Source organism: Natator depressus, chromosome 15 (assembly GCF_965152275.1).
Source record: "Natator depressus isolate rNatDep1 chromosome 15, rNatDep2.hap1, whole genome shotgun sequence".
In the NCBI taxonomy this organism is placed as follows: Eukaryota; Metazoa; Chordata; order Testudines; family Cheloniidae; genus Natator; species Natator depressus.
This window is the reverse complement of record NC_134248.1, coordinates 3,547,066-3,572,871: the sequence shown is the minus strand read 5'-3', so window position 1 is coordinate 3,572,871 and position 25,806 is coordinate 3,547,066. Positions and strand designations below refer to the sequence as shown.

General features: G+C 51.6%; 1 protein-coding gene across 1 annotated transcript; it reads right to left on the bottom strand.

Annotated features, from left to right (window-relative positions):
• Positions 1–808: 808 nt before the first annotated feature.
• LOC141999605 (uncharacterized) lies at positions 809–10,573 on the bottom strand. The gene is made up of 4 exons (XM_074973228.1): positions 10,274–10,573; positions 8,987–9,113; positions 8,078–8,185; positions 809–5,812 (listed from the first exon to the last, which is right to left on the bottom strand). Exons 1-4 carry the CDS (start codon positions 10,295–10,297, stop codon positions 3,882–3,884), a joined length of 2,190 nt encoding a protein of 729 aa, XP_074829329.1. The 5' UTR covers positions 10,298–10,573; the 3' UTR covers positions 809–3,881.
• Positions 10,574–25,806: the final 15,233 nt, after the last annotated feature.

Here is a 25,806-nt window from a genome sequence, read left to right as displayed (position 1 = left end):
ACACTCTTACTGCTGTATTTATACAAGGCCTGATCTCATCTGTGTTGGAATTGATGAGCGGCTTGTAACTGACTTAAGAGAAGTTGGAGCTGGCCACAAGGGAAAAATTCTGGATCAGGTAAAACATGATAATGGTAGATTATCTACTTCTCCCAATGTGAGTATTTCTGGCTGTAGAACTCCTTACCACATGAAATCAGGAGGAAACCATGTCTTGCCTTCTTAAGAGCATCTCTTTGCCTCAATGAAGGCAACGATATTTTGGCTTCAGAGCCCTCCTTCCCCTTTGAATTTTCCCCTAACTTCTAATGAAGAAAGTCAGCTTATGAAATGCAACCTCACATAGAGGAGAGCACAGTCTACAACCCTGCCAAAACTAAACTGGAGTTAACGTTCCTGTGCTTAGCACCTAAACACCACCGTCACTGGCTAAGGGGGCGGGGGGGGGGGGAGAGAAGATAGATTAGATAGATTTTAAGGCCAGAAGGCACCATGATCATCTAGTCTGACCTTCTGTATACACAGGCCGGAGACTCTTACCGAAGACAATTATTTTTCCTTACTCTGTAAGTGGCCGGATTGCACCCAATGACTCGTGGTCAAACCACAGCATGTCTCTTAGAGCATACAGTCTTGATTTAAAGTCTCCAAGTGAGAGAGAATTTTACCACCTTCCAGGTTAAGCAGTTCCAAAGGTTAATTCTCCTCACTGTCAAAAAGTTGCGTCTTAGTTCCAATTTGAAGTTTTCTAACTACAACTTCCAGCCAGTGGATCTCATTCTGCCTTTGCTTGCTAGAATAAAGAGCCCCCTAAAATCTGATATCTGCTCCCCACGTAGGTACCTACTGACAGAGCCATCCCTTGGGTACGGTGAATTGGAGCAACCGCTCTGGGCCCCACGCTTTGGAGGGTCCTGCAGGCTGGACCGATTGGCTGGCATGGTCGGTCCCGGAAGTGACAGATTTGTCACTTTCTCCCCGCCCCCCCCCTTTAGGGACGACTCTGCCTACTGACCACGATCAATTTTAATAATAATCTCTTCAGTAATAAACTACATTGCTCAAGCTCCTTAAGTCTCTCGCTATACGGCAGGATTTCCAGACTTCGGATCATTCTAGTGCCTCATCTCTCAACCCTTTCCAATTTTCCAACATCTTTGGGCAAGTGCGGGTGCCAGCACTGGACACAGTACCCCGTAATGGCCTCAACAATGCTGCATACAGAGGGAAACCCACCGATCACTCCTCCTGACGCGACAGCGAGCTAGCTACAGAGACAGAGATAAGTAGCTTTGTGCCCAAGTGCATTTCGTACCATGGGCATATTTTTTATCTATTACTATTTATTTTTGTAGCTTCCACACTGTGCTAGGCACTTTACAGGCAAACATGAAGGTGAGGCCCCTGCTCCCACGAGCATACAATCTAATGCACAGCAGAGGCTGCAGCTCCACCACTGAGAAGAGTCCGCAGTACGCGACGCTTGGGGAAAGGCCTGTACATAACCCTACTCTGCCTGTCACTGGGGCAGGCACACAAGGCTGCGTGGCCCTCGTTCATTAAGAGTTGCTATGATACCTAAGTGGGAGGCCCCCAGTAACTCATGGCACCAGCAACGGCATGGCGCAGGCAGCTGGTGGGTGCGATGGAGCAGGGTGAAGCACTCCTGAAGTCCAGCTGTCTTTTTTTGGGGAGGTGGGGAGCACAGACACGCCCAGCTCCAAGAGGAGCAGCATGGAGGAGCCGTTAAGAATGGAACAATGCTTTTAATGAGAGAAGTGGCATTAGGGAAGCTTGTCGCATGTATTTATAGCTGCGGTAACCCCAGAGGATTGGCATTTGCACTGAGCAACCCCATTCAGCAGACCCTACCGGGCATGGGGAGGTGAAATGCTATGGAGTCAGAGAGCACAGTGGAATAGCCTAGCAAACTGTGGAGAATATCTGGCTAGGTACTGACCTGCTCCCATCCCTGCAGAATCCAAGTACCTCAGAACAGTGCGCAGCCACCCCACGCAGCAGGGCCCTGCTCTTATCCCCACTACGCAGCTGGGACCTACAGCCAGAAAGACTGGGCCAAGGGCGCACGCAGAGTCTTGAGTCCAGGTCTCCTGGGTCTCACGCCAGTGCCTACCCCTCACCTTCCCACTACCCTCTAATTAATAAAGCCAGAGAGAGGAGCACTCTTCTAGAGCCTGGGTGTGGCGGAAACACGCAATGGGCCAGCTAGAGCCACTGGGTCAGTGATTTGGATGCATCCCGTGGATTTCAGCCCATATCAGGACAAGGGACAGTCCAGACCCCCCACATGTGGCAGATCCCATTTCCTACAGTCACCTGTGGTAAGTCTCCTGCTTCAAAAGATGGTGGAGACAGGACAAGGAGTAGAGGTGGCTACCACTCCTACTGACCACACTGCCCTGGAGCAACACCAGGGAGGAACAAGATCTTAGGGCAAGGGCCAGATTCTGCTCGGCGTTACAGCAGCGTAAACACCACTGAAGTCAGTGGAGTTGCTCTGGAATTACATCAGTGTAACAGAATTTAGCCCCAGGAAAAGTTCTGACTATGGCATGAAAAGAGGGTTTGAGATGTTGTCGAGAAAACGCCCGATGGGGCCAGCTTTGCGCGGTGAAAGGGAGCCAAAACGCCTCCGCACAGCGCCAGCCGCCCTTCCAGGAAGGAGCTGATGGACTGTGTGAATCTAGCTCCAGCATTCGACTCCCCAAAGGGGGCTGAGCCAAGGAGGGATCACAGCCGAGCCCCCGTCAGCTTGCAGAGGTGCACGATGTGCGCATGCAGCACCCTCTGAAAGGGGGGCGCTCAGAGAAATACAGCCCCCATATCGCAGTCTGCACAGTAATGCAGGGCCGAAGCTGCAGAAGAAGAGCTGGTGAGAAAGGCGACTGTACTTGGAGGTACATGGGAAGCTGTGCTTTGAGCCCTCACAGCCCCTGCAATGCTCAGGACCTTCCCACAGAGGGATCTTTTCAGCAGTGGTACAGGTGGGTCACAGCCCAGCAACCTTGATTTTCAAATAACGGCAAGTACCAGAAATGCCCCATTCTGTTAGTATGAGATCGCCCTCTAGAGGTGGCGCGGTTACCTTGCGTGTGCAACATTTGAGCAAAGTAACAGTGAGCAAGGCACCCACATAGCTGCTCCTTTACGCTGACGTGTGATGCAGGGTGGCAGCACAACGGTTTGATCTGAGTATCTGGGACAGGGCTGGAAGCCAGAAGAGAGCCTGAAGAGCATCATCGCTCCAGTACCCTGCCTGCAGCTGTGAGTTATGGCTATCCAGAGGGCTCAGCTAAGAGTGGCTGCGATTCCCAGCACTTCAACCGTCCTGACTCCTTGGCATTGACATCCTCCTCCAAATGCACAATGTTGCATCAACATGTTGGTCTGCCCCGCAGCAATGGAGATCTCCTGGCATATTTAAGGCTGACGATGCAGTGTGCGGGGAGCAGGACTGGAGCGGGTGAGCACCTTAGCCACAGGGGCACAGGAGCAGCTACTCATTTAGTAACAATAAGGCACAGAGTCAGCAGCCAGACGGGGCCCTGGATTCCAGGGTTCTACCCTGCTGCCGATCACCGAAGTATCTGAGCACCTCCAGGAAGAGAAGTCCTACTGACCTATAACTTGTTGCCATGTGTGTGTCTTCCACGGGCTCCCCGAGGGACTCTGACTCTACAGCCCTTTCCACCCGTTCAGCCCCTTTCCAGGCTCTTTCCCATGTGGCACTGTGCGACTTCAGCTTGTGCTTGAGGCTCTCACATGCTGGGTTCATCAGCCGAGCTCCTCTCCTGCTTCGGCCTCCTGGACGCTCAGGAAAGCGAGCGCTCCCCCTGAAATGTTCTGCAGGTTCTGGGGGTTTACAGGGTCTCTCTGCCTGCAGCCTTGCTCGGGCCTTGCTGGGGCTGCCTCCGCTCAGAAGGCTTCTGCCTATCCAGCCGGTCTCTCTTGCGTGTGTGGGATCTCTGGTGTTTGAGAAGGTGTGCGCACTGGCGGAAGCTTTTCTCGCAGGCAGGACAGCAGTAAGGTCCCTCCCCGGTGTGGAGCCGCTGGTGTTTAAGAAGGGCTGAGTTCCGGCTGAAGCCCTTACCACACTCAGAGCATCTATGGGGCCTCTCCCCGCTGTGGGCCCTCTGGTGGCTTGCATACTGCTGCTTGCAGCGGAAGGTCCTCTGACACGTGGGGCATCGGCAGGGGTTCTCTCCCACATGGACCCTCTGGTGCCATGTGAATTCCTGTTTGTAGCGGAAGCTCTTCTCGCAGCCCAGGCACTTGTAGCTCCTCTCCCCGGTGTGGCTCCGTTGGTGCCACGTGAGCTCTTGCTGGTAGCGGAAGTGCTTCTCGCAGGTGGGGCATTTATACGGCCTGTCGCCCACGTGGGCTCTCTGGTGCCATGTGAATTCCTGCTTGTAGCGGAAGCTCTTCTCGCACTCTCTGCACTTGTACGGCCTCTCTGTCGCATGGGCCCGCTGGTGCCAGACCAGCTCCTGCTTGGAGCGGAAACTTTTCTCACACCCGCTGCATTTATAGAGCCTGTCGCCCACGTGGGCTCTCTGGTGCCACGTGTATTCCTGCCTGTAGCAGAAGCTCTTCTCGCACTTGGGGCATCTATACAGTCGTTCTCCCGAGGGGAGTCTCTGGGGCACAGGCTGGGCTGGGCTTGGCTCACGGTGAGCGCACAGATAGGGTTTCTCTCCCGGGGGGAGTCTCTGGGGCACAGGCTGGGCTGGGCTCGGCTCACAGCGAGCACACAGACAGGGTTTCTCTCCCGGGGGGAGTCTCTGGGGCACAGGCTGGGCTGGGCTTGGCTCACGGCGAGCACACAGACAGGGTTTCTCTCCCGGGGGGAGTCTCTGGGGCACAGGCTGGGCTGGGCTTGGCTCACGGCGAGCGCACAGACAGGGGTTCTCTCCCGGGGGGAGTCTCTGGGGCACAGGCTGGGCTGGGCTTGGCTCACGGCGAGCGCACAGACAGGGGTTCTCTCCCGGGGGGAGTCTCTGGGGCACAGGCTGGGCTGGGCTTGGCTCACGGCGAGCGCACAGACAGGGGTTCTCTCCCGGGGGGAGTCTCTGGGGCACAGGCTGGGCTGGGCTTGGCTCACGGCGAGCACACAGACAGGGGTTCTCTCCCGGGGGCAGTCTCTGGGGCACAGGCTGGGCTGAGCTTGGCTCACAGCGAGCACACAGACAGGGTTTCTCTCCCGGGGGGAGTCTCTGGGGCACAGGCTGGGCTGGGCTTGGCTCACGGCAAGAGCACATACAGGGGTTCTCTCCTGGTGGGATTCTCTGACGTGCACTAAGAGAAGAGCTCTCCCCACGGCTCCCCTTGCACTTGGGGCACATGGAGGTCTCTGCTCCCATGGGCGTCCCACCGTGACCACCAGCAGCTGGTGGCAGAGTGAACCATTTCTCACACTGGATGCATTTACACAGAGTCTCAGCAGGAGTGAATGGCTGGGGAGCAAGGACATCCAAGGGCCAGACCCTGCCCTCAAGCACACGCGGGAGTCCCACAGGGAGTTCAAAGGGAGACACCTGCTTACATCCCAGGGAGCAGCATTGCCAGATGGCTGCAGTGAGCCTGCTTTGCCAAGGAGGGGGTGGCTCCACTCCACTTCCAGGAGAGTTTCCCTGATGATCTTCTGAGTTGGATTGAGCCTGACAGACTAATTCCCTGTCCGAGCTCTGGAGGCCACGTTCTGTGGGTCCCCCCGCTAACAGCCTGGGCACTTCAAATCCCCTGAGAGTCTCCTGCAGATGAGTCTCCTTCTTCCCCCTGATCTCAGCATCTGCTGCAATGGAGAGAGAATCCAGATGTTATTTATCGCATGGGCTGGAGAGAATGGAAAGCTCCTGTGAATATGCTCAGCCTATAGTTCAGTTAACATAATTATAGCGCAGCAGTCAATGACAGCATGGGTTTATTTAGGGCTGTCAATTAATCACTCCCGCAATTAACTCAAAAAAATTAATCACAATTAATCGCCGTTTTAATCGCACTGTTCAAGAATAGAATACCAATTGAAACATATTAAATATTTTGGATGTTTTTCTACATTTTCAAATATATTGATTTCAATTACCACACAGAATACAAAGTGTACACTGCTCACTTAATATTTTTCAATTCACCTCATACAGGTACTGTAGTGCGATCTCTTTATTGTGAAAGTGCAACTTACAAATGTAGATGTTACATAACTGCACTCAAAAATAAAACAATGCAAGACTTTAGAGTCTACAAGTCCTACAAGTCCTCTGGAATGGTGGTTGAATCATGAAGGGTCATATGAATCTTTAGTGCATCTGGCACGTAAATATCTTGCGACACCGGCTACAACAGTGCCATGCAAACATCTGTTCTCACTTTCAGGTGACACTGTGAACAAGAAGTGGGCAGCATTATCTCCTGCAAATGTAAATGAACTTTTTTGTCTGAGCGATTGGCTGAACAAGAAGTAGGACTGAGTGGACTTGTAGGCTGTAAAGTTTTATATTGTTTTATTTTTGAATGAATTTTTTGTACATAATTCTACATTTGTAAGTTTAACTTTCACGATAAAGAGATTGCACAACAGTACCTGTATTAGGTGAATTGAAAAATACTATTTCTTTCGGTTTTTACAGTACAAATATTTGTAATAAAAAATAAATATAAAGTGAGCACTATACGCATTGTATTCTGTGTTATAATTGAAATCAATATAATTAAAAATGTAGAAAACATCCAAAATATTTAAATAAATGGTATTTTCTTATTGTTTTACAGTGTGATTAATCACAATTTTTTTTAATGGCGCTATTTATCGTGATTAATTTTTTTTAATCGCTTGACAGCCCTAGTTTATTTCAATGACATTAACATTTTATTTCTATAGCATTCCCATGAGGTTGGACTTTCAGCCATGCACCAGCTGGAAAACTCCTGCCCAGATTTATGTAGAAATTAGGAGCGAAATCCTGGTTCCATTAAAGTCAATGAAAATTTTGCCATTGACTTCAGTGGGGTCAGAATCTCACCCCAGAACTACATCCTACTTGGCAATTAGGGGGGAGGGATAGCTCAGTGGTTTGAGCATTGGCCGGCTAAACCCACGGTTGTGAGTTCAATCCTTGAGGGGGCCATTTAGGGATCTGGGGCAAAAATTGGGGATTGGTCCTGCTTCAAGCAGGGGGTTGGACTAGATGACCTCCTGAGGTCCCTTCCAACCCTAACCTTCTATGATTCTATGATCTGCATGCAGAGGGCCCAAATCAGATCTACCGGACGTGGGTCAACTTCATTAACATTAATGCAGCTCCAGCTGCTTACACAAGGTCTGCCTTTGCCCTTCTTGGGTCAATATGTCTCACAAATGTTTCTGAAATCACTCACTAAGCTTTAAGGGTGAAGTCCTGGCCCTTTGGAAGTCAATAGGATCTTTGCTATTGACTGCAGTGAGGCCAGAATTTAATCCTAGATATCATTTCTGACCTGTTAATTGGATTCCTCTGATGTTATCTCATAGCTAACCAGACAGTTAATACAGTGTAACAAAGTGGAGAGAGACAGACAGAGGTTTGTTAAAAGGTTTCCATTTGCTTCCAGTGAATAAATAGGATCAGCATTACAGACAGGCATTGACTGACAGCCTCTGTCCTCTGCTAGGAAGGGGAGGAGCTCTCAAACTGTACCAATTTGGCAATTCGGTCAGTTCTAGATCAGTTTGGGAAAGAAGGAGTGGCTGTTCTCTGTGACCTTCTTTTGCTCCAAGCAAGAACATGCCCTCTCCACTCCACTTCAAATTCCACGTTAGCAGCCTCTGCTTTGCTCCACTTTGCTCTCCAGAGCCGTTCACCCACTAGCAAGGGAAAATTAAGAGCTCCGTTGCTATTTCCAATGGGAGTGGAAATATATCGATGGGGATACACAGCTGACACCTGCCAAAATGATGCGCCAGTAACAAGGGTTACTGCATTTGTTACTGGGAGCAAAGAGGTAATTGCCAGCATGCAGGAAGGGGTGGCTGGGTTCCGCACACTCACTGTTTCTGAACGGTTTGTCAATCATTACTCACAGATAAAGTTAAAAGCTTTTCCATTCCCAGAGTCCTTGTGACCCTTGACACATGGCTCTTCCCCACGTTCAAGCAGCCGGATAACGTCGGGTTTAGCGGCAGCATGTCCTGGTGATGAGAGAAGAGAATTATCTATTGATCCTAGGTACTTAGCTGGCCCCTCACAATCGCCAATGTGTTTATCCTCACAAGCCCCTGTGCAGCAGGGCAAGGCAGGTATCCCCATTTTACAGATGGGGAACTGAGACCCAGAGAACCATGTGACTTGCCCAGACAGTCTGTGGTGGAGCAGGAAACTGAACTCAAGACTCTCAAGTTCTAAACAAGCACTCTAACCACTGGACCATCCATCCCACCTAATGTGTAGCTCAGCAATTACTCACTGTTCTGTCACCATTTTCAAATGACACTCCTGATTTAATCCCAGCCCAGTGTATGAATTACACGGGAAGAGAGTGAAGATCCAGAGGCAAAAAAGCCTTACAGATTGAAATGAGCTGAACAGCTCATGGGAGACTCAGGTACCTACACTTACTGTACAGGATGAATGATACTTGGTGTGTCCCATGGCCTCAGCCACCAGACAACTTACATCCGAACTTCTCCCTAGACACAGGAAATGTCTCCATTCCACTCCCACAAATGGTACCACACAGCATGCAGGGAGCGCTCTCTTGTACACCGTGTGCAGTGGTTATAGGCTTCCTGATCCTTCACCATCACCAGAGAGGACCAGGATGTGTTACAGGGGGAATTTAATAAATGGAAGGACTTCCCGGTCAGCAAGTTCTCTGGTTGGTGCTTAAGGCAGGGCTCTTTGTTTCATGTAATCACACTACAGAGCATGACTTGAAGCTCTCCTATTTGGGGGCTGCAGCTTCTAATGAACGAGTGACCACTAATCGTTACCCAGGGAGATCAAAGCCTCGTAGTTGTCCCTCATCACGTCTTTGTACAGCTCCTTCTGCCATTCTGCTAGCTCCTCCCACTCCTCCGCGGAGAAATAGACAGCGACGTCGTCAAACGTGACTGGGGCCTGAAACAGCAAATAAACCGTGATCGGCAGCCTCTGCTTCAGTCACACCCTGAGAGCAGCAGCTCTGGGTCCTGGCAGGGCAGGGAGAGCATTTCCTGCATGTGTAACACATGCTGACCACACACATCGCTGCTGGTGTACCCAGGATGGGAATCCCCCGGGACAGCTCACACCTGTCACCGGAGGGCTCTCATGGAAACAGTGTGCAGTGGATGCAGGGATGGGGAGCAGAAGCCTGGCCTTTGTCTCGGTGGTGATTTCCTGATGAAGCAGCACCTGGGGCCTCCCTGCCTAGCTGCAGTAGCCACGTGTTTGCATTTGAGACGTCAGCTGTTTATTAGACCCCGCTGACTAGCAAAACCAACCTGTAACTCACACCAGGGTTTACATCACTCCTGGTCTTGTCCCAGAGACTCCCATGGCAAATGCAAGCTGCATACGGCTGGGTTTGTCCCATCATCATTTGTCAGGGCCAAGCTGGAACATTTCACTGTGACTCGGGGGATAAGATCTGGCTAGGAAACACCCATGAACACCTCCTCGCAGCCACCAGGCAGGGAGCTGTTCTTATGACAAATGCTGCGATTCATTAATGCGGGTGTAGGACATTTCTGATACATGGGGGCTGCATTATAATTCAGTCTTCAGTGCATTTTCTGTCATTTGCAAAACACCCTCCTGTATTTGGGGGGGGGAGGGGAGAGGAAGGGGGAGCATTTTAGACAGCACCGAATAATGCCTTGAATGAGCTGGGGTGGGATGGGGAAGACTGGGGTGGGGATCAGAGGCCACTTACAGAAGGAACATTGACACAGGGGCCTTTGCTACACAGGGTACATAAGAAGAGGCACATTAATAATAACCAACAACACCTTGCTCCTGTACAGCACTTTTCGAAAGGAGATCTCCAAGCGCTTCACAACCGTTAGTGTATTACCCTGACAAGCCAGCCCCGCCCCTTACCCCGCTGGCGGGGCGGGGGATGAACCCATTGTACAGATGGCAACTGAGGCCCACAGAGGCACTGACTCGGCCCAAGGTCACCCGGAAAGTCTGTGGCAGGGCAGGAAATTACCCCCTGGGCTAGCGGCAGCAGCCCCCAGAGCCAGTGCGATACCCACAGCCCAGGCCCCGCTGGAGGCCCGACGGCAAAGCCCTACCTGAGCGGGGCGCGCCCCAGCCATCCCCGGCCGCCGGAGCCTCCTCTCCTTGGGCAGCGGCAGGTTCGGTCTCTCGGCTGCAGCTCGGTACTGGAGGCGGAATCGCAGCCTCCCGGCTGACGGGGCCCCACGCCGCGGAGCCCGGCCCGGCCGCCGCGCACTCGCCGGGCAGGAGGGAAGAGCCGAGCCCGCTGCAAACGCACAAAGGCAGCAGCTTCCCCGGGGCTCGGGCTCGTAGCGAGCGAGACGCGGTTCCCGAGGCGGGAGCGCAGCCGCTGCGCGTCTCCCCGGGACCCCGCCTGCCTCTCCGAGCCGCGCCGGGGCCCCTCCGCCGGCAGCCGAGCGCGGCCAGAGCCCGCAAACGCCGCGTCTCAGCGCCGCTCCCCGCGCCCAGCGCTGCGCAGAGCCGCTGCCCGGCCCTCTGCAGCCAGCCCCTGCGCGCCGGCGGCCGGGGAGCGGCCCCCAGCCGGGGAAGGGGTCTCTCCAGCCGGCTGCAGCCTCTGGGGCACGGATCGCAGCCTGGGGCAGGAGACAAACCTGCCGCCGCCTCCGTGCCCTCGAGGGCGGCCCGGCCTGAGCCCCCCACGCTGGGATGCGCCGCCCCTGAGCTGGCTCCGGCTCTGGGGGGGCCCAGCCGCAGCGGGAAGCCGGGCCGGGGGCAGCTGCTGGCTGGGTGTATTGGAATCGAATCTGGCCTGGGGGCAAGTCAGGGACAGTCCAGTGGCTCCGGGGAGCAAGGGGGCTTTGCTCACGGGGTGCACAGGGGTTTGGGCAGCGGTGGGGAGGGGGCTGGGGAGCTTTGGTCTGGGGACGGGAGAGCTGCTAGCTGAGAAAGGGGCTGGGGGCACATGTCTAGTGGAGCCTGCGGGGCAGGGGGGTTGCTCATTCCACCTAGCACAGCTCTGCTCAGGGGCCTTCTCAGTGCTTGAAGAGGTTGGTGGGGGAAGGGTGGTGCCCAAGGGGTTGGAAACCTGGCAATAAATAAACAAACACCCAAATTCTGAACTGGCTCACTGAGGGCAGAACTGTCAGCTCCCTCCCAGTAGAGCTGCCCTGCACAGATTATGAGAGATCCCCTGCTTTCTTCGGACCACTTTAAGCACTGGACCTTCCAGCCCTTCTGATGCCCAGGAGTTGATGCTGAGCTCAGAGCTCCCTGGGGCCGCTGCCTTCCTCGCTCACGGTGCTCTGGCTAGTGAGCGGTAGGGGGCATTCCAACCCCAGCAGCTCAGCTGGCCTCGCACAGGTCTCTGGGACAAGTGGCACTCGGAAGGGCAGCCCATGACCTAGTGATGCTGGCGAGGGAGAGGAGCAGGGTTTAATGCAGCAGGGCAGCACTGGGCCACCATCCAAACAAGACATCCAGCTATAGAGAGTGTAAGAGTCTCCAACCAGCAATCTAGGAAGAGCAAGCTTCTGTGAGATGCTGAATAAAGTCCCACTGGGCTCAGGAATTCTCCCCTCTGAATAAGGAATTTTGTCAGCTGAACCATAAACACCTACTGTCTTCCTATACCTCAGTTTGTCACTGTCTGTAGCATCTTGACTGGAGGATCATAAAATGGTCCTTCCAATCCAAATCAGGTCTAAGCCACCCAGAGTACAAGGAGACCGGATTGTGGGGGTCAGTCACCTAATAATAATACCCACTTGTTTCACAGCACGGTTCATCAGTGGATCCCCAAGTGCTTTATAACGGAGGTCAGTGCCATTATTCCCTTTTGTTAGATGGGGAAACTGAGGCACAGGCACATGCTGCTTGGGATAGAAATTGGGCAAACATTATTTTAAATGTCATTTGAGCTTCTGGGTTCATATTCCTGCCGGGATCTGACTTGTTTTTGTGACACACACGTTGAACATATGTTGTGTGCCAGTTTAAATATTCACTTAGGGCCTGTCTACACTAAGGAATTTACAAAGTGGTCTATTGTAGGTACAGCTGAAGCAGGATTAGCACCGGAGGGGGGCCTTGGTGGAGCTGAGGCTCCCTTTTTACCACTTTCTTAGTTAAACCTGCTGCAAACAAGTTCAGTCACCTGGGAGGCAAGAATAGGGCTGGCGAGGCGAGCCATGATGACCCCCACTCTGCCCCACTGCGAACACTCAGCTGGCATTAGCACCAGAGGGGGTTATTTACTTCCCCCTTGTGGACAAATCTCTTGGTGCAAATGGTAGGGTGTAGGTGTGTGAGATTTAGGACAGTTAGTGCTTTATCCATTAGAGGAGAAATGGATACACCAGTGTGAAACTGGTCTTACTGTGACAGTCCCAGCAAGAGGCATGGATTCCTCCATGGCTATTGAGCTACAGCTGAGGAACAAGCCCTCCATCTGCCTCATTCAGAGGAGAATCGCAGAAGGCAATGCTGGAGCGGGCTCTGCTCAGATAGGGTTTTGCCTCTGAATTTCTTAGGTTTTTGCCTGTGGGTAGACTGAATAGCCTGGCCTGTTTATCAGGAGCTATACAGCAATAGTCTTTCACATGTACAAATCCCACCTTGCCTCAAATCAATGTTGCCAATGCTCGTGATTTGATCGTCAGCCTCAAGATAGTTGGTGTTTTCCACAAAGCCCCAGCTCCTGGAGTCAGGTCATCATGTGAGACTCTCAGCTAGCATTTTAAGTTTCTAGCCTTTGTGGTTGCAGAGAACAGGCTGAAAACATGACCCCAGTGTCCTCTAAAGATTCAGAAACGAGATGAATAAAATTGTACAGCACCTGGCACAATGGGGTATGGGTTAATAACTGGGACTCCTAGACACTATGATAATTAATTAAATGATAAAAGGGAACCAAAATTGATTTTTTTAAAAAAAATTCAAGATCTGTAAGCTGGTCTCAGGATCTTGGGGGGTCTGTCTCATGATTTCTGACCCCTGAGGGTTGGCAACACAGTTACAAATAACAGTTTAACTTCGCCAGACTTCTCCAGGGAGCGTAACATATTCTCAGCCCAGAGCCTGCCTTCATTAATCTGTAAGACACCAGCTCATCCCCAAGGGACACACTGACCCCTGTTGTAATTCCCTGATCTCAGCAGCGTCACCCTGGGAATAATGTGCTCCTAGGTCACTGGCGGAGCAGGCTGTGATGGGCAAGAGGGAGGGTTTCTCGCCCCTTGGAGGTGGGACCAATTGGGATGACACAGCCCTTCTCCCTCACAGGGATGTTCCACTCCTCCCCTGGTCTGTGCTCCCCTCCTGCCTCACTCCCCAGTCGTGCTTCCCCACCCGTATTGCCTTCAGACTGGGAACCAGCAGGGGCAGGGGAGCCCAGCCTGGGCATAGCAAACAAGCAACATCAGCCAGAAGGAGGCAGGTCTGGAGGACAGGGACCATCAGACCACCTGGATGACGGGGAGCTGGCTCTGGGAGATGAGAGGGGTCCTATGACACTGCAGGTGGGGGGTGGGGGAATCAGGAGTACAGGGAGAGGCAGGGTCCTACTGATGAGGAGCAGGAGGGGGAAGGAATGGGTCCTTTCTGGGGCCTCTAAGCAAAGCTTTCCTCTCTCACACAAATGCTGTTCAAGGTCCATTCCTCTCTGCAATGGTGCATCGGAGTGTCCATCTGTGTTGGTCCATAATGCCCCCCCCCCCGGCTTACATGGAACAAAGACATTGTGTTCCTGCCTGCAGACGCTGCCTGGGAGCTGAGCATCAGGTGGGCTCTTTATGGGTCCTACATGATCCCGGGTAATGCACTTGGGACTTACTTAACAATTCTACTCATGATGATTGGACAGCAGTAGAAAGCAGCTCTCTCTCAGAGCTGTGCCATGGTGGTAGTAAACATATACTCTTGTATTAAGGCCTGGATCAGGGCACGAATGGGTGTACATATAGGAACTGACCTAGACTGTAAGCCCCGTGGGGCAGGGACTGATCTCTTTGCTCTGTGTTTGTACAGCACCTTGCACAGTGAAGTCCTGCTCAATGGCTGGGACTCCACACCTTTCGGACAATATTCAAACCACTTAGACATTGGGGAGGGGACTGATGTCACCTTGGTGGGAAGTCTCCAGGGACATCCCAAATTACGTTTGCCTTGTGGTGACACGGGTGAGCTGTCAGGATGGGATTTCCACAGGGGATGCACCAGCTGGACTGGGTGTGGGCTACATGCGCAGGAAACGCTCTCGCTGCCCTTCTGGGATCCAGAGCTGCCGCTCTCAGGGTGAGACTGAAGAGACGTTGCTGATCATGGTTTATTTGTCATTTCAGGCCCCAGTCATGTACGATTACATCACCGTTTATTTCTCCACAGAGGAGTGGGAGGAGCTAGTGGAATGGCAGAAGGAGCTGTACAAGGACGTGAAGAAGAACAACCACGAGGCTTTGCTCTCGCTGGGTAATGACTATTGTTTTCTCGTTTATTAGGCGCTGCAGGAATTTTAAGCACACATTTGCTTTAGCTTAGGATTGTGCTCATGTTTTCTGATGGTTTTGCATGTACAGTTCCCAGAACATTTGGGAAAGAATGCCAGCTCCACTCCCCCTGCCCCAGACTGCATTAGTGAAAACCAGGCTTTGCTTCTTCCTGATGGAGAAAGAGGCCTGCAAATAACCTGAGGTGTTTTTTCTTTACTTCTTTTTTGTTTTGAAGAGGCAGGCTGATTGTCATTATTCCCCCTCAACCCCAAGCACCCCCTTGTGGGTGGGTGCAGTAACACAAGGATTGCCACCTCAGTTTTCCCTCTCAGGCCCCTTAAGGACTCACCACAGCATCTCCCGGGTTTGACATTAGCCCTGCTCAGGGCTGGTTTATTATGCTGACAGTGCAAACAATCCTCAAAAGGCCCAAGACACAGACCATTTCTCTCACACACAGGGCATATAGTTCATAAAAGTCCTGAAACGCAGTCAAATGACACCTCAGCTTTCCTTTGGAGACCACCTGTTCCATTAAACAGCCACCCTAGCCCTCCTGGCTGGAGTCCTTCCCAAGTTTCTTCCTGGTTCCCAAGCCTCTGGCTGGAAAAGGTCAGCAACCTAATCCTTTGGCTGGTCTCCTAGCCCTTTTCCTGGGGACTTCCTCCAGAGACCTCCTGCCTGATCACCATAGTCTTCCTCTCATTTATTAGTCCCAGATGTCACCTCCCCTCTTAATGAGGTCACCTTGTGCTGGTATAGGGGGGCTGATGCCACTTCACTTAAAGGGGCTAGCCATCCTGTGACAATTTTCATAGAATCATAGAATAACAGAGTTGGAAGGGACGTCTGGAGGCCATCCCAGAGCAGGATCAATCCCAACTAAATCATCCCAGCCAGGGCTTTGTCAAGCCTGACCTTAAAAACTTCTAAGAAAGGGGATTCCACCACCTCCCTAGGTAAAGCATTCCAGTTTTTCACCACCCTCCTAGTGAAAAAGTTTTTCCTAATATCCAATCTAAACCTCCCCCACTGCAACTTGAGACCATTACTCCTTGTCCTGTCATCTGCTATCACTGAGAATAGTCTAGATCCATCCTCTTTGGATCCACCTTTCAGGTAGTTGAAAGCAGCTATCAAATCCCCCCTCATTCTTCTCTTCCGTAGACTAAACAATCCCAGTTCCCTCAGCCTCTCCTCATAACTCATGTGTTCCAGCCCCCTAATCATTTTTGTTGCCCTTTGCTGGACTGTTTCCAATTTCTCCACATCCTTCTTGTAGTGTGGGGCCCAAAACTGGACACAGTACTCCAGATGAGGCCTCACCAATGTCGAATAGAAGGGAACGATCACGTCCCTCGATCTGCTGGCAGTGCCCCTACTTATACACCCCAAAATGCCATTGGCCTTCTTGGCAACAACGGCACACTGTTGACTCATATCCAGCTTCTCGTCCACTGTAACCCCTAGGTCCTTCTCTGCAGAACTGCTGCCCTAGCCATTCGGTCCCTAGTCTGTAGCTGTGCATTGGATTCTTCCGTCCTAAGTGCAGGACTCTGCACTTGTCCTTGTTGAACCTCATCAGATTTCTTTTGGCCCAATCCTCAAATTTGTCTAGGTCCCTCTGTATCCTATCCCTACCCTCCAGCGTATCTACCACTCCTCCCAGTTTAGTGTCATCCGCAAACTTGCTGAGGGTGCAATCCACAGCATCCTCCAGATCATTCATGAAGCTATTGAACAAAACCGGCCCCAGGACCAACCCTTGGGGCACTCCGCTAGATACCGGCTGCCAACTAGACATGGAGCCATTGATCACTACCCTTTGAGCCCGACAATCTAGCCAACTTTCTACCCACCTTGTAGTGCATCCATCCAGCCCATACTTCTTTAACTTGCTGACAAGAATACTGTGGGAGACCGTGTCAAAAGCTTTGCTAAAGTCGAGGAATAACACGTCCACTGCTTTCCCTTCATCCACAGAACCAGTTATCTCGTCATAGAAGGCAATTAGATTAGTCAGGCATGACTTGCCCTTGGTGAATCCATTCTGACTGTTCCTGATCACTTTCCTCTCCTCTAAGTGCTTCAGAATTGATTCCTTGAGGACCTGCTCCATGATTTTTCCAGGGACTGAGGTGAGGCTGACCGGCCTGTAGTTCCCAGGATCCTCCTTCTTCCCTTTTTTAAAGATGGGCACTACATTAGCCTTTTTCCAATCTTCCGGGACTTCCCCCGATCGCCATGAGTTTTCAAAGATAACGGCCAATGGCTCTGCAATCACATCCGCCAACTCCTTTAGCACTCTCGGATGCAGCGCATCCGGCCCCATGGACTTGTGAACGTCCAGCTTTTCTAAATAGTCCCGAACCACTTCTTTCTCCACAGAAGGCTGGTCACCTCCTCCCCATGCTGTGCTGCCCAGTGCAGTAGTCTGGGAGCTGACCTTGTTCGTGAAGATAGAGGCAAAAAAAGCATTGAGTACTTTAGCTTTTTCCACATCCTCTGGCACTAGGTTGCCTCCCTCATTTAGTAAGGGGCCCACACTTTCCTTGGCTTTTTCTTATTGCTAACATACCTGAAGAAACCCTTCTTGTTACTCTTAACATCCCTCGCTAGCGGCAACTCCAGGTGTGATTTAGCCTTCCTGATTCCATTCCTACATGCCCGAGCAATATTTATACACTCATCCCTGGTCATTTGTCCAATCTTCCACTTCTTGTAAGCCTCTTTTTTGTGTTTAAGATCAGCAAGGATTTCACTGTTAAGCCAAGCTGGTCACCTGCCATATTTACTATTCTTTCTACATATTGGGATGGTTTGTCCCTGTAACCTCAATAACGATTCTTTAAAATACAGCCAGCTCTCCTGGACTCCTTTCCCCCTCATGTTATTCTCCCAGGGGATCTTGCCCATCAGTTCCCTGAGGGAGTCAAAGTCTGCTTTTCTGAAGTCCAGGGTCCATATTCTGCTGCTTTCCTTTCTTCCTTGTGTCAGGATCCTGAACTCGACCATCTCATGGTCACTGCCTCCCAGGTTCCCATCCACTTTTGCTTCCCCTAATTTTGATTATAATGACAGGTTTCAGAGTAACAGCCGTGTTAGTCTGTATTCGCAAAAAGAAAAGGAGTACTTGTGGCACCTTAGAGACTAACCAATTTATTTGAGCATAAGCTTTCGTGAGCTACAGCGCACTTCATCGGATGCATTTGAGCTTATGCTCAAATAAATTGGTTAGTCTCTAAGGTGCCACAAGTACTCCTTTTCTTTTTGATTATAATGTTGCTTATTATTTGGCGTAACATCTAGGAGCCCCAATCTCAGACCAAGACCCTATTCTACAAAGCACTGTACAAACCTGTTTTCTCCTGATTTTGCCAGAAGACCTTTTTGGAGGTGTCAAATGTTGACTATGGCTCCCGCTTCTTCAGTAAAGGTGTGCTGTTGAAAACTGAACAGAGACTACCTTTCTCCCAGATGGTCATTGGAGTCAGGATTAAACAGATGTTGACAATTTGAAACAGTCTGACTAAAAATCCTCTCCCCCCTCTTAACCGCTCACCTTTGCTCTCTTGCCTCTTGTAATTTCCTTCGCTCTCCAGCCATCCTCGAGTGCAGGGTAGGGGAGACCTGCATTTCTAAATTCCCAAATAAAAACGGAGAACAAAAAACCTTCCATGGGAAAGAGGTGAATTATTTCATACACACAAGGCACTTTTAACCAGAAAAGCACTGCACAAGTGCGATACACTCTCATTATTACAACTGGCTGACACTTCTTTGAAAATTCCAAATGTTAATGACGTTTTTCTCAGGATAAATGTCTCTCTCTGTAGATGGGAGGATGTCTGTGAAAATTTTCTGCCATTATCCACCCAGCTGTTGCTGTTATTAGCACTCCCATTGACCCTTATTCTCTGGCAGCTATCGCAGATACTCTGGGGCTGGCGTCGTGGCATGTATCCAGTCAAACATATCCTCCACCCTCCTTTTTTGTCCTTATTCTTCAAGACCAACTCACTGTTTTAGTAGTGAAATCTCTCAGCGCCTGCCCAAATAAATACTCCTTATTCGTAGAGCCCATCCGATCCGCAAACATGGTCTGTGGATGTAAGGCAGATATCCGCAGATTTGTGTTGTCGGTAGCTACCGGTGTGGTGCTCTGCTCTTGTTCGATGACGATAACAGTTGGCTGCGTGCGTGTTCCCTCTGTGCGCTGCCCCGGCTGTGCGCAGATCACTGACACAGCAGACCCTGAGAGAACCCCCAAAAACCACAGACTCTAGTAAGGTACGAAGGAACCCGAGCCAGGTTTATTGTCAAACGAAGCACAGTGATAGTTCCCTATAGACTCTACAGGGCATACTACAAATTTGTGCTCCCTGGCAATGGACACAGCTCAGTAAGGGGCGGGACGCTCCACTGCCCACTAGGCTGGACAGAGATGTGCGCTCCCGGACCTACGTTTATACCGTTGCAGGACAGATTACTCATCATACTTCAAACGAATCCATCCATCATGTTGTCCTTTTGACCCTCTCTTTGAGATGCACCTGCCTGTTCCTTGTTATGTCTGTGGAGTGTTCTGACGCCATCTTGGCGCAAGTCCCTCTCATTAGCCCTTATGTGTGTGTGCACGTGCTTCTGACAGCCTTTTCTTGCCAACTTCTGTGGGTGGGACCTGCCTCTGGCTCGCAGCCCAGCTTTGCTGAACACTGCCTGGAAGTACTTTGGTTCAGGCTTCAGGCCTCAGACTGGGCCTCTGATACAAGAATTTATGTTTCAGGGCCTCCTCTTACTACAATTTGCAGGGCTCTACTAATTAGCAGACTCTCCGTCTCAGACCCCAATCCAGTGCAGCACTTAAGGACACGCCTAACTTTTACACATTGGCGCAGTCCCATCAAAACGACTCGTGCTTAAAGCTAAGCACGTGCTTAAGTGCTTTGCTGGCCTGAGGCATCCATACGGCTGCAGGCTGTGCGCTCACCGTTATTTTGCATATCGCAGCCCGGAACACTCTGTACAGACCAGCAGGTGACGGGCCTTTATCCAGTGAAAGGCAAATTGAGCTTTGCAGTGCTGGGTTTTTTCCTGTTGTGCAAACCTCCTATCCCCATCTCAGCTGTCAAAGGCTCCTCATCCATGCAGTGTAGTTTGCAAGGCTGATTATAGGGATTCTCCTCCAAGCGTGGCAATATCAGTCATAACAGGTTCTTTTCACTTCTAAGCACTGAAATGAGTTTCACACCATGTCTTAAATGACGCCCCCTTTGGAGGCACAGTTGTAGCTCTAGGGCGCCGGCCGAAGCCAATGGAGTTAACGCCAGCCGAGAACGTGGCCTGTCGTTATTAGTGTGAGCTCTGCCCCGTGTGTCACAGGATGGGGTTCTCTTCCCTGCCTGTAAACTCCTGGTGGAGTTATTTGCTGAGAACATTATTTGTTGTCAATTTAGCCCTTTCTGCTAAGTCGTCCCCCAACCTGCTGCGATTCCCTGCAAGTCTAATCATTATTCTTAAACGGAATCATTTGGACAACCAGTTCTCACCTATGGGCCGCCCACAAACGGTGACTCACACTGGCGGTGCGACCCCCACCCCTCAGCTCACACCTGTGACTGCAGGGCTCCATTGGACGGACATGGGGGTCATCCTTGTGACCCCCATGGGGTGGTGAGTAGCAGCCTGGCCTCTGAGCAGTGGGGATTTCCCACAGTACTGACACCAGTGCCCTCCCCCAGTCTTCAGAGAGTTTGTACAGGAGACCTGAGCTATGGCACTAGGCCCAGACAGTGAGGGAATTAAAACACAAAATCAACCCAAGCTCAAATCAACCCAAGCTCAAATATGGGCAAAATAGGAAGAGTCACATTTTCATACGAGCACCTAGCAGCTCTTGTTATTCCCCGAGAACGAGAGAGTGGGCTGATGGGTGAATGGGGAAGGAGAGAGGTGATGGAGTCTCTACAGGGGGAACAAAATAATAATCAGAATCCCTCGCTGTTACCTAGCACTTCTCATCAGCTGCTCTCAAAGCGCTTTACAAAGGTCAGTGTCATTACACCTAGTTTGTAACCTCCCTGGGGTTCTTTTTGTTCTGTGTTTGTACAACACCTATCACCATGGAGACCTGGGGCATGACTGGGGCCTCGGGCGCTATAATACTACAAATAATAAAAAATAATACACTTGGGGAAACTGAGTCACAGGGTGGGGGAGTGATTTGCCCAAGGTCACCCAGCTGGCTAGTGGCCTAGCTGGGAACAGAATTCAGGATGCCTGAGTCTCTGGCCAGTGCTCTAGCCACTAAGCACAAGACAGTAGGGATGTGGTGCATTGGTTGATATGCTTAGTCAGCACCCCTGGAAAAGCTGAGCCTGTCAAAGATACAGCAGGAAGTGCGGTGACAAAGCCCTACCTGAGCAGGGCCCGGTCCAGCCATTCCCCTGCGGGATTTCTCCCGAGTGAGGCAGAGAAAGGTTTGGTTTCTCAGCTGCAGCTCGGCAGTGGGGATGAATCCAGGCTGCACGTTCCCCCTCCTCCAGGGAGCTGCTTTTCCTGGGATGGAGACAGGCACAAAGGGACCAGGGAGTTACTGCAACTCCCGCTGTCCGGGAGAAAAAAGTGGCGCACAGCATAAGCGGGGAGATTATCCAACCCCAATCTGTACAAACACCAACAAGAGAATGTAACCCTTCTGCCCGTCAGAGTTGGCAGCAACAAGGGCCGGGTTCAATATCTAGGGGATTCATTCCAATAACACAATGCAAACCGGCTTGAGCCCCCACCCAGTGACCTGGGACGAATATATACCACCCCCGCTGGGCACCTCCAAGAGGCAATACTTCCCCTCTCGCAAGCACATAGTCCGAGTGTAGCAAAAAGCCTTTTAATAACAGAGAGAAACAATGTGGCATTATGTTGGGAAAACACCACCAACAGGATTCGTAACACAACCCATGAGCAAAAAAAACACCCCGAGCAAATTGGGGCATGTCCTTTCCCTTTGGTTCTTGAGTCCAGCAACCCCAAATCACCCAAAGTCCCAAAAGTCCAGTGACCCAAAAGTCTCTGTCCCTGGTCAGGGCAGCCCCAGAGTTCGAAAGTTTATCTGCAGAGCTTTACCTCCCAACCTGGGTGGAGATGGGGTGGAGGGAGAGAGGTAAGGGGCACCTTACATGATCTGAAGCTGACCGCCCCACAGCTCCATAGGCCTTCGCTCTGCCAGCTGCCCCACGAACTGCTTCGCTTGGCTCCACTCCGCTGCTCCACCAGCCGGTCCACGAACTGCTCCGCCCCACGTCCCACAAGCAGCTCCCGCCGTCCAATGAACTGCTCCACCAGCCTGTCCACAAGGCACTCCAGCCCTCCCACAAACTGCTCCACAATATATCTTCAGGCTCCCCCACTACTTAACACAACGCTCAGTGATTTCAGCTCTTAGGTGAATTCAGCTTGTAGTAGGGGAGCCTCAGTGCTGGTGCACCATTAGCCCAAAGTGAGCTCAGCAGCCTGTAACTAGACTTCTAATGGAATCAAAATTAGCTCTGATATGCCACAGTGGAGAGAGGAGGAAGTGCAATTAGCATGTAAGACCCTCACCAAGGAGCCCATGCCACTAAGCATTAATACTTATCTCCAGCCTCTCTCAATTCACAGAGTTTTGGAACCCATGACCCTTGCCTAGCGAGTGCTACTTAGTTGATGGTGAGTCCCTCCATCATAACAAAAGGCCAAGTACAGTTCCAAGCACAGTTCCCATAATCAGGGTAATAACAATTTATTCTTCCTGCCCCAATAACAGAGACACTGGGGATCCCACAGCAGCCAAAGTGACCATTTGGGCAGCTATGGCCTCATTCTAGGCAGGGTGCATGTGCCTATGCAAATGAGATCGGCCCCTGAAGTTCTTTTCCACAACTTGCCACACCTCACCACCAGATGTCAGGGTGGAGCTCATCCTGACACTGCTTACAAGAAAATAACTCCAGGGTAGTTGGGTGGGTTTGGGTCAATATTAGAAACATTTACAGAGATGCTATATGGGAGCAACACTTAATTTTCACTGCACGCTGTCATCAGGAGCGACTGGCAGCTCACTGTTGTAACGAGAGACTTGTACATTTATTTGCAATCTTTCCACAAAGCAAAGGGGAAAAAATTTCAAAGGAGTAAAGAAATCCACCATACAGGGCCACCACCTTAGCTGATGTACATCAGGGTAGCTCCATTCACGTCAGTGACCCCATGCCGATTTACACCAGCTGAGGCTCTGACCTTTGCAAATGGTATCTAGTGTATCTGGCAGTAAGTTTCCAATGCCTCTGGAAAATCTGCTGATTTCCTAACCATGCTAACCCGGCATTTAATCTTTTAAACCCAGCTCACGTTGATGCCCCCCAAAATGCTCAGGCTTTGATGAAAGTTTCATTGACAAGCTGAAAATGTCACTGCCCACAATCCATTTTTTTTATCACTGTACTTTTCATTCACTATAATATTGTGTGAATTCTACAAGCATCAATGGACAAGTTCCATTCCGCCCTAGGTGAGGGCAGAATATACCTTATCTTATATGCATACGTCTCAGCTAGCAGCAAAACCTAACTACACAGAGACCCCCGTCATGCAGCTGGACCCCTGTGCTCCTGCAGAGCCCCACTGGGGTTCACCCGTGCAGGTCCCGTTGCAAGGTCACAGCCAGATTTGGCATTTTAACTGTTTGTGATGCAGCATGTTTTTGTCCAAGCAAATCCGCTGGAGCATATCCCTTTCGAAGAAAGCAGATGCAGTTATACCATGCGCCCACTTTAGCAGAGCAAAGACTACTTCACAGCTCAATGCATTTAACGGTCTGGTTCCAGCCCCAGAGAGGAAACCTCTGTTAAACTGACAGTAATTCAGAGGCAAAAACCCAACAAAATGTCTCCTGAGGAGAACAGACTGTAACCCCTTCGTTCCCAGAACAAACGGTGCCAGTTAAAACGATCCAAAATGAGACACCTCCCCATCCAGCAAAGCACTTCAGCATCTGCTCAGTGAAAAGTGCTCACTCTGTACAAGTGAAATATTATTAATTTGAAGCATGCTGGGAGTAGCTTCGGTCCAGTCACAGTGTTGCCAACTCTAATGATTTTTGTCATGAGTCTCAGGATAATTATTTGCAAAAAGAACAGGAGGACTTGTGGCACCTTAGAGACTAACAAATTTATTTGAGCATAAGCTTTCATGAGCACTCCTTAAAGCCCCAGCTCTTGGAGTCAGGTGGAGATGTGATGATTTCAGCCTTCATTCTTCAATAAAAACTAAGTTTCTACCCATCGTGACTGTGGAGAAAGCTTCCAAATGTGACCCCAGGGCACCCTAAAGGCCCAAAAAAGCAGAAGACCAATAACAAGAACCCCAAATCTAGTATTTTACATAATCTTGAGATTTTAAAGCCAATCTCGTGATTTTTGAACATTTAGGATTGGCAATACTGCAGTCAATTGGCCTACTCTTGTGCTTAAAAGTAAGCACATGCTAAAGTGTTTGGCCATAGCGGGGCCCTAGAGAGATTCTTCAACCAATCCCCCAGATGGGAACAGACTCAGACTCTAAGAAAGGTGCAGTTCAGCTCGGAGCTTTGCAGGAAGCACCCTTTGACCAGGCTAGCCCAGGACTGATGCCAGGCTTTGGAAGTTCCAATAAGGGGTGCACTACTGAGTATCTCTGGGCATAGTGGCTTGCTCAGTTTTTTTATTTCATGTAGATCTTGCCAGACATTTCTTTTTTGGTAATTATTTAAAACCCCAAATCATTGTACAGTGGGAACCAAACCCAGAGACCCAAAGCTGCCCCAACAGGGTCACATCATCAGGGTGGCTGCCCATTCCACCAGTGGCCTCTGTATTCCCACTCCCAGCCTCCCACTCCTGCCGCTGCCCAGGGGTAGCGAGTTGTATGGGCCCATGGTGCCCGGGCTCCAGGAATATTCAGGGCCCAGGGGCCCAGCTCCACCAATGTTCAGAGCCGGGTCTCTCCCCCGGCCCTGCCAGCCGCCCCCACATGCCTCCCCCAGCCCCTGCCTGCTGCCCCAGTGCGCCTCCCCCTGGCCCTGGAGTGTCCCTGCCACAAGCGGGCAGCTGCCCTGCCGCTCCGTGCTGCGCTCCCTCGCCGCCACCGGCCGCTGACAGCTGCTGCACCTGCGGAGGGGAGGAGACGCACACATGCCTGGCAGCCATCCCCTCCCCTGGCACCCACCAGGAGGCGACGCCAAGGGGCTTCTGGGAGTCGGAGTCTGGACCTCACCTGAGCAGTTGCTGGGGCTTGGGTGAGTGTCTGACCGTGTGATCAGCGCCCCGACCCTCGCCTGCCCACAGCCACCACTCCTGCTCCATGCTGGGCAAGGGGCAGCTCCATCCGCTGTGAGGCTATGGTGAGGGGCAGCAGGCTGCAGCAGGGGAGGAGGCCACATGTGATGGCAGCCCCCTCCCCCCTGGCACCCACCACAGTGGAGGCGAGGGGGCTTCCTGGACCTGAGAAGGGCCCAGCCCCCAGGAGCATGTGGGGTGATGGTGCCGGGTGAGTGTGCTGCCGGGGGAGAAAGGGGGGCCCCCTCCGCTGGAGCTCACTGCTGCCGGGGGAGAGAGGGCTGGGGGGACTGTGGAGTCCTCCTCCCTGGCCTCAGCCCCGGGGCAGCATGCCTGCACCCCAAACTCCTCACCCCCTGCCCCACCCCAGAGACTGCCCCCCAGCCAGATCCTGCACCCCAATGCTCTGCCCCAGCCCTGAGCCCCCTCCTGCACCGTGAACCCATCATCCCTGGCGCACCCCACAGCCCTCACTCCCAACCCTCTGCCCTAGCCCTGAGCCCCTCCCAGACCCCTCATCCCCAGCCAGAGGCCTTATCCCCCAACCCAACCCACTGCCTCCCTTCCCCTCCAACACCCCAAACCCCTCATCCCCAGCCCCACCCCAGAGCCTGCACCCCCAGCCAGAGCTCCCATTCCCCCACATTGTGCAAAATATAGGGAAACTGTTAAATGCTTACTGTTTCCAGTCCACCAAAAATTATACAAACCTGCCACTGCCCACCTCAGGCATGGATGTGGCTCCTGGTAATGTCAATAACACACTCCATTAACTGCAATGGTGCAAGATCTGGTCGTTCTTGCTGAGCA

Bases quoted from the DNA above. Each gene is read 5' to 3' on its own strand.
- LOC141999605 (XM_074973228.1), bottom strand. From the start codon at position 10,297: ATGGCTGGGGCGCGCCCCGCTCAG. The intron at 9,114-10,273 runs GTAGGGCTTTGC...TTGCTGTTTCAG, and splicing joins CTGGGGCGCGCCCCGCTCAG to GCCCCAGTCACGTTTGACGA. The intron at 8,186-8,986 runs GTAACGATTAGT...TCTCATCACCAG, and splicing joins CGAGGCTTTGATCTCCCTGG to GACATGCTGCCGCTAAACCC.